The sequence below is a fragment of the Halictus rubicundus genome, chromosome 10 (assembly GCF_050948215.1).
Source record: "Halictus rubicundus isolate RS-2024b chromosome 10, iyHalRubi1_principal, whole genome shotgun sequence".
Taxonomy (NCBI): domain Eukaryota; kingdom Metazoa; phylum Arthropoda; class Insecta; order Hymenoptera; family Halictidae; genus Halictus; species Halictus rubicundus.
This window is the reverse complement of record NC_135158.1, coordinates 109830-118336: the sequence shown is the minus strand read 5'-3', so window position 1 is coordinate 118336 and position 8507 is coordinate 109830. Positions and strand designations below refer to the sequence as shown.

General features: G+C 47.5%; 1 protein-coding gene across 1 annotated transcript; it reads left to right on the top strand.

The window, feature by feature from the left end:
- Positions 1-645: 645 nt before the first annotated feature.
- LOC143358154 (uncharacterized) lies at positions 646-8305 on the top strand. The gene is made up of 2 exons (XM_076795072.1): positions 646-1346; positions 8215-8305. The coding sequence occupies exons 1-2, from the start codon at positions 646-648 to the stop codon at positions 8303-8305; spliced, it is 792 nt and encodes a 263-aa protein (XP_076651187.1).
- Positions 8306-8507: the final 202 nt, after the last annotated feature.

The following is an 8507-nucleotide window of genomic DNA, read 5'->3' as shown; positions in this document are numbered from 1 at the left end:
TCTAAGGGTCTCCAGCCTAGAGTGTCCCAGCGACGCGTGCCTGGTTTCTATCACCCGGGAAAGCTGGGCCCGTTGACGTAAGCCAGCAGTCACGTACCGCACTTAGCACGGGGCCCGGAAGACACCCCGCTGCATCACCAAAATTAGATTTTTAACAGAACGACACGCTCACCCTTCTCACGCACGAGAGGCGTGGAACGTGGGCGTGTTATGCAAAATGCACGGATTGGTGGAAGTTCCCCGCAAGGACTTCCACCAATCAGCCGACAAGCATTTTTGAAGATATAAGGCAGAGACTACCGACGCGAACAGGAAGTCACGAAGTCGAGACACAGCCGCGTATCCGCCGAGTAACTGAGAGTCTAGCCCGGTCGTTGCTAAGTTGCAATAACAGTTCAACCGCGAGTCGAAGCGAATCGCCGGTTTTAGTCGAACACCCCGGACGCTCTCGCGACATCACTCTTTATTGTAAATAAACAACTCAGTCACGTACACCTGATTTGAACACTCATTCTAAGGCACCCGCCTTATATAACCCTGTTCCTTCATTGGTGACCCCGACGTGATCAGGGTGACTGAGTCGCATCACGCGCATTTTTTTTTTTTTCTTTTCTCTCGAAGTGCGTGTAGTGCAGTGATATTGAAATGGAGACAACGACGCCAGAAGTCAGCAAGGTCGCCATCAGGATCCCACCTTTCTGGCCTGAGCAACCCGAACTGTGGTTCCGCCAAATCGAGGCACAGTTCGCCCTAAACGGGATTACAGCTGACACGACAAAATTTTATTACATACTGTCTCAGCTCGAGCCCAAATACGCGGTGGAAGTGCAGGACATTTTTATAAACCCACCGGAGGCCAACAAGTATGGGACACTAAGGTCCGAACTTCTGAAGAGGCTGTCGGCGACCCAAGGAAAAAGGATCCGGCAGCTGCTGGAGCAGGAGGAAATAGGCGACCGAACCCCGTCGCAATTCTTACGCCATATGCGGAACCTCGCAGGTACCACAGTCAGCGACGAGTTCCTGCGGACCCTGTGGTCAGGTAGACTACCCAACGTGACCAGAGCGATCGTTTCGGCTCAGTCAGACCTGTCGTTAAACAAGCTGGCCGAGATAGCCGACCACATCCACGCGGAGGTGCAGCCAACCCAGGTAGCCAGCACGTCGGCCCCAACGCAGTCCGACCGCCTGGCAGAACTCCTGATCGACCGATTGGAGAGACTGGAGCTTCGAGTCGCCGAAACATCCCGACCTTGCAGTCACAAGGGAAGCAGGACGCCCAGACGGAGTCGGTCTTCGTCCAGGTCATCGCGTAAGACGGAGGACGTCTGCTGGTATCACCAGAGGTTTGGGAAGGAGTCCACCAAATGCCGCCAGCCGTGTTCGTATGCGGGAAACGAGTCCCTCCGACACTGACCGCGGCAGCCAGTGACGGAACATTCACCTGCCGCCTCTTCGTCACGGACAAAGTGACGAAGACCGAATACCTCGTCGACACTGGCTCGGACCTTTGTGTGTATCCACGCACACTCGTCAAAGGCCGAGTCAGCAAGACGTCATACGAGATGGTTGCGGCAAACGGATCGACGATCGGCACCTACGGCATCCGCGTGATGGACCTCAACCTGGGACCACGGAGGGCCTTCCAGTGGAGGTTCATCATCGCCGACGTGGGAAAACCCATCATTGGCGCCGACTTCCTCACGCGCTACGGACTACTGGTGGACCTCAGGCGACGACGCCTGATCGACCAGACGACATCACGGACGACAACGGCACGAGGCCTCTACCTGAAAAAGTAAAGGCCATAAACGAATTTCCGAAACCAGAGACCGCGAAACAGCTCCGTAGGTTCCTCGGTATGTTAAACTTTTATAGACGGTTCATACCTAACGCCGCGGCTGTACAAACACCGCTTCACCACCTGCTCAGCGGTCGGACGGCGAAAGGCAACGCCCCGATCCAATGGTCAGGTGAAGCGGAAACAGCGTTTCAAGCATCCAAAGATGCACTAGCCAACGCTACGCTACTAACGCATCCATCGAGTCGTTCGCAACTCGCGATTATGGTGGATGCGTCGGATTTCGCGATCGGAGCAACGCTGCAACAGCGACAAGGAAATTCGTGGAGGCCACTAGCCTTCCACACGAAATCCATGTCGCCCGCACAGCGTAACTACAGCGCATACGATCGCGAACTTCTAGCGATATATACAGCGGTTAAGAAATTCCGACATATGGTCGAAGGTCGTTCGTTCACGATATACACCGATCATAAACCTCTGACTTTCGCGTTCAACCAGAGATCCGACAAATGTTCCCCTCGACAGTTTCGGTATCTGGATTACGTAGGCCAGTTCACCACTGACATTCGGCACATCAGCGGCAAAGATAATGAGGTGGCGGACGCACTATCGCGAATCGAATCCATCGCGTCGACTATAGACTACGCGGAATTAGCTCGTTCGCAAGAAAACGACAAAGAAGTCGACAAGTTCTTAACCGCGTCCGACACCTCATTAACGCTCAAGCGCGTCAAATTAATCGACAGCGACGTCGAAGTCTATTGCGACGTGTCAACGAATGTCGCGCGCCCATTCGTAACAGCACCGTTTCGCCGACACGCGTTCTCAGCTGTCCATAACTGCGCCCATCCAGGTATCAAGGCCACCGCGAAACTCTGCAAACAGAGATTTGTTTGGCCGTCGATAGAACGCGACTGTCGCGCTTGGGCTCGCAGTTGTGCCGAATGTCAGCGCGCTAAAACGAGTAGACATGTCTTCAGCCCGATATCGGAATTCAAAGCGCCGTCCGCCAGATTCGAGCACATCCATCTCGATTTGGTGGGCCCGCTACCGATATCAGACGGCAAAAGATACTGCCTCACATGCGTCGATCGCTTCACGCGTTGGCCCGAAGCCTTTCCGATCGCCAATATCGAGGCAGAAACGGTAGCGAAAGAGTTTGTCGCCGGATGGGTGGCTAGATTCGGTACCCCCATCCGGATCACAACGGACCAGGGTAGGCAGTTCGAATCGCAGTTGTTCAAACACCTGAGCAATTTATTAGGCGCGAAGCATATTCGAACTGCAGCCTATCATCCGGCGGCAAACGGCATGGTCGAGCGCTTCCATAGACAGCTCAAAGCTGCCATAAAGTGCCACGGCACGCAACGTTGGACCGATGCGTTGCCCGTAGTACTTTTAGGTATTAGGGCAGCGTATCGGGACGACCTGCTGGCATCAACGGCAGAGCTCGTCTATGGCGAGAGCGTTCGGCTACCTGCCGAATTTTTTACCAACACGGCGAGCAACGAAGACGCCGCGAGCATGGTGAGGCAGTTACGCGAACACTTCCGCGACGTTCGCCCGGTGCCGGGATCGCGTCATGGTGGCAACAAAGTGTTTGTCTACAAAGACCTAGCGACCGCCTCCCACGTGTACCTTCGTACCGACGCAACGCGGACCCCATTGCAAAACGCGTACGAAGGACCTTTCCCAGTTATTTCGCGTAACGGGAAGAATTTCAAGATTCGAGTGCGCGGAAAAGACACAACGGTAACCATTGACCGCCTTAAACCCGCGTACACGGTAAACGGTGACGAGACCGTACGATACAAAGACTCGCAACCGACGACCGAGCCGACCCCCGCGCAGGTACCTGTCCACACGCGCTCAGGTAGACGCGTTAGATTTCCTGACTACCTGCAGGTCGGAACGTGAGACAACCTTGCCACGTCGTATATATATTGTACATTTTGTAAATAGCCAGCTACAATAAGAATAGGTATAGATTACCCGGTAATTAGGATTAAGTTAGGATAGCGTTAGCACTGGTAAGGGGGTGATGTAGCGGCTAGCGGGGCGCCGGAAGAGAAATCTTCAGCGCACCAGCACCAAGAAAGATTTATGGTTTGCACAGCATAAGACGCTATTTGTGAGAAAACGTCTTTAACGTTTTTGGCCACTTAGCGGACAGATGTGTCCTTGTAGTTCCTAGCGACGAACTCAATAGCGCAAGTGGACGCCATAAATTTTGGGTAGTCTAAGGGTCTCCAGCCTAGAGTGTCCCAGCGACGCGTGCCTGGTTTCTATCACCCGGGAAAGCTGGGCCCGTTGACGTAAGCCAGCAGTCACGTACCGCACTTAGCACGGGGCCCGGAAGACACCCCGCTGCATCACCAAAATTAGATTTTTAACAGAACGACACGCTCACCCTTCTCACGCACGAGAGGCGTGGAACGTGGGCGTGTTATGCAAAATGCACGGATTGGTGGAAGTTCCCCGCAAGGACTTCCACCAATCAGCCGACAAGCATTTTTGAAGATATAAGGCAGAGACTACCGACGCGAACAGGAAGTCACGAAGTCGAGACACAGCCGCGTATCCGCCGAGTAACTGAGAGTCTAGCCCGGTCGTTGCTAAGTTGCAATAACAGTTCAACCGCGAGTCGAAGCGAATCGCCGGTTTTAGTCGAACACCCCGGACGCTCTCGCGACATCACTCTTTATTGTAAATAAACAACTCAGTCACGTACACCTGATTTGAACACTCATTCTAAGGCACCCGCCTTATATAACCCTGTTCCTTCATGACCATGTCGATGAAAACATACTGTCCACGAAAGTTAATGTCGGTTAAATCGTGTCGATGAAAACAGTGTCGGTGAAATGAGTTGTCGACGATCTCAGGGTAACTCGGTTGGCGCACGGTTAGCGCAGTGCCCGGGAGGCCATAGGCCTAACAGCCTCCCGGGCTCTGCTTCTACCGTGCGCCAACCGTGCCAGGCTATGTACCGCGGTGCAGCGTTCACTTCAAATAATTTTAATTTCGCCATTTTTAAAGTGTCACCATTCTTGAGAAGTCTACCGTTAGGTGTGCCTATTCCCACCTCAGCTGCGCCCGTAGTCCCATTGTTTGGCTTCGACGTCACCCGCTACATAGTATGTGTGACCGCTGTAGTCAATATTTGGACTGCAGTCGAAAATGCGTGTGAAACGAGACCTGCCCCTTCCTATCTGAACCAATCCGCCACGCATTCGTACCTCTACTCTGTCCAACGAGACGAGGCAGTGAAGTATCAGCGTGCGTCCTTTGCTAATTATCTTGGAAGGATAATAACTTCAACTCTGTCCCACTCGACTGGCTATGTTTACGTCTACTGCCTCGTCTCATTGGACAAGATATAGATACGTCATCGCATTCCTGCCAGGGAACCTTCCATCTAACCATTTTTAGATCATTATGGACAAGAATTCAGAAGTTTTCCATATACATACTGTTCGAGCAATCAGCTGTTCGGTGCCGCTGTGCGTCCGCACCCACACACAGCAAATTAGCGATTGCCGAACTTTGTTTGTATCGAGGACTCGGCCGTCGTCGCGGTTCGTCTCTCTCTCTCCCCGCACACTTCGGGCGGACCGAGTAGTTCGGGGTGCGCGGCGAGGGGACAGAGCCGCGTCAATATACACGGCAATCTGTCGAGCCCTCGCTCTCTTTTCCGAGAATCGCAGTGACGGTTACAATAAATCAATTAGCTCTCCCACAAATTCCGACTTTATTTCTTGAACATTTCGCGATCGTAAGTTAAAGGTTCCTCGTTACGGAACCCAACGAAGATCCAAAACACATACATTTTTTCGCTAGCGACCCCTACTTTAGAATGTCTAAAGAATATCCAGCAATTTTATGAATCTAAAATAATGAATAGTACAATAAATAGTTTTGCGGCTCCACGAATTACAAAACGAAATTTCCAAGAGAAAGATGAAGACACGTAAAATACAGCCATATTTATTCAAATTTTTTCACACTTGAACCAGTGGTAAAATTTTCAAAACAAAGATATTTCTAATATTTTTTAATTAAGAAATGACATTCACCAAGGAAAAAATTAATTATTTGAGAACAACAGTCTTTCGTGATAACCCGGCTCAACCCCCGCCTCCCATTTTCTCTTGGACCACAACATACTTCGATGTCATAAAAATTCGAGACATAGTCCCCAAAAAATGATCGAATTCACATGGAATGATCCCCATCCTAATGTGAATATTTCCTTAGAAAAAAAAAATAACAACTATTCTCGTTTTTACAATATATGTATGTATAATTTACATATAATACAAGGATGTATGATGCTGTTTCACCTAGAGGCAGGAAGGTTTCCTATTTCCATGGTATTGTAAAGGGGAGATACCGATAGTTTACCTAAGGAACCGTGAAGGCCCTAAAAACATTTTATTTTGTGCCATCCACAGCAGGGAACTGTCAACGCGCTCCCGAAAGGCCATCTGGAAATGGTCAAACGCTCGAGATAATGACCCAACCGGGGCGAGCAGAAATACAGGGTGAATTCGATAAAGCAGGACACCTAAATATCTCCGTTACTTTTCGTTATACAAAAAAACTTCGTAGGACAAAGTTACACTGTTTGAAGGGCCACATATAACGGTGTAAGGGAAACAAATTTTCAAGGTCATTTTTATGAGATTTCAAGGTTATCGATGTTTTTTTAAATGGAATGATATATTTTCGTTAACGTAATGTTGTAGCTGACAAAATAACGATTTCATGCATGTAACACAATATGACCTTCAAATGACCTTCAACCCAGAAAAATGGTATAAATAAAATTCAACGTGTAAGATTCATTTAATATATTTCTGTTACGCCAAATGTTAAAAAATACATCCCTTGAGCTGCTATACATTCAAATGTATCGCAATGCATACCATAATAACAGATTCGGTGTTCACAGGAGGACAATTATGATATACCTTCACCTATACGTTCGTACAGAATCGTGTTTATCCACTACTAATTACTCAGAAGACCTTCTTGCTATCAGATTTCCACAGTTTCTAAGATTTCTCGATCAGTTTATCGATGAACGTTTCACAATGCGTTACTCGAAGGAAGATAAGATTGATATGATTTTCATTTATGGAGAAAGTCGACAGTGTTTAAGAGAAGCCGTTCAGTTGTACAAGGACCGATTTCCTAATCGTAATTGTCCATCAGTTTCCGTTTACTCCAATTTGATAAATAAATTCCGTGAAACTGGTAGACTGTAAGGAATGAAGCAAACACAATTAATGTTCTGGCAGCAGTGAATACAAACCCTCATGCTAGTACGAGGCAAATCGCACGAGGAAGTGGCATTAGTCAAAAATGTGTAGTGCAAATACTCCAGGAACACAAATTTCACCCCTTTCACCTATCAATTCATCAAGAACTTCATGGTAGAGACTTTGTAAATCGTGTAAACTTTTGCCAGTGGGGATTGAGACAATTGATAAACGAAAAAGCATTTTTTAATCAAGTATTATTTACCGATGAAGCTTCGTTTACAAATCACGGGCAAATAAATTTAAAAAACCTGCATTATTGGTCATCTGAAAATCCGCGGTGGTTACGGACAGTCGACAAACAAAGACCATGGTACGTCAATGTTTGGTGCGGAATTTTAGATAACAAAATTGGGCCTCACTTTATTACCGGAACATTAAATGCAGAAAAATACATTGCATTTTTACGAGAATCGTTACCAATTCTCCTGGAAAATACACCCTTGAACATTCGTGAAAATATGTGGTATCAACATGACGGATGTCCGGCCCATTCTTCCCGTGTCGTAACACAATCCTTGAAAACTGAAAGACGATGTTTATAGTGAACCACCAACGACTATAGACGACATGAAAGAAAGAATCGTCCAGTCTTGTGCATCGATTTCCTCAGAAATGAATTACACAGCAGTACGTTCTGTAACTTCACGGCTGAATGAATGTATAGCAGCTCAAGGGATGTATTTTTGAACATTTGGCGTAACAGAAATACATCAAATGATTCTTACACGTTGAATTTTATTTATACCATTTTTCTGGGTTGAAGGTCATTTGAAGGTCATATTGTGTTACATGCATGAATTCGTTATTTTGTCAGCTACAACATTACGTTAACGAAAATATATCATTCCATTAAAAAAAACATCGATAACCTTGAAATCTCATAAAAATGACCTTGAAAATTTTTTTCCCTTACACCGTTATATGTGGCCCTTCAAACAGTGTAACTTTGTCCTACGAAGTTTTTTTGTACAACGAAAAGTAACGGAGATATTTAGGTGTCCTGTTTTATTGAATTCACCCTGTATAGTCGAGAACACATTAAAATAATTGTTAAGCGTAATGTGTTGCCATTTTTACCTTCAGCACGGGTAGTACTAGAGTAGACTGTGGGGAAGCAATTGTGGCGGATAACAAGGCTCGGGTTCAATCAATAATAACGCCTATTATCTTCTAGTCCCTTAGTTGCGTTTTGTATTTTATCCTTTCAGTTATTACCTCGCACGTGGTCACGCTCAGTCTACAGTTTTTCGAATCGTTCTCTCTCTGCGCGCACTTCACGCACACACTCATACCAACTTTCACTCATCGTCAGTCGTGCCACACGCTTATAACCAAACACTCTTCGTCAGTCGTGCCACATTCACTCCCTCACCAGT

Bases quoted from the DNA above. Each gene is read 5' to 3' on its own strand.
- LOC143358154 (XM_076795072.1), top strand. From the start codon at position 646: ATGGAGACAACGACGCCAGAAGTCAGCAAGGTCGCCATCAGGATCCCA. The intron at 1,347-8,214 runs GTTTGGGAAGGA...TTTTACCTTCAG, and splicing joins GTCTGCTGGTATCACCAGAG to CACGGGTAGTACTAGAGTAG.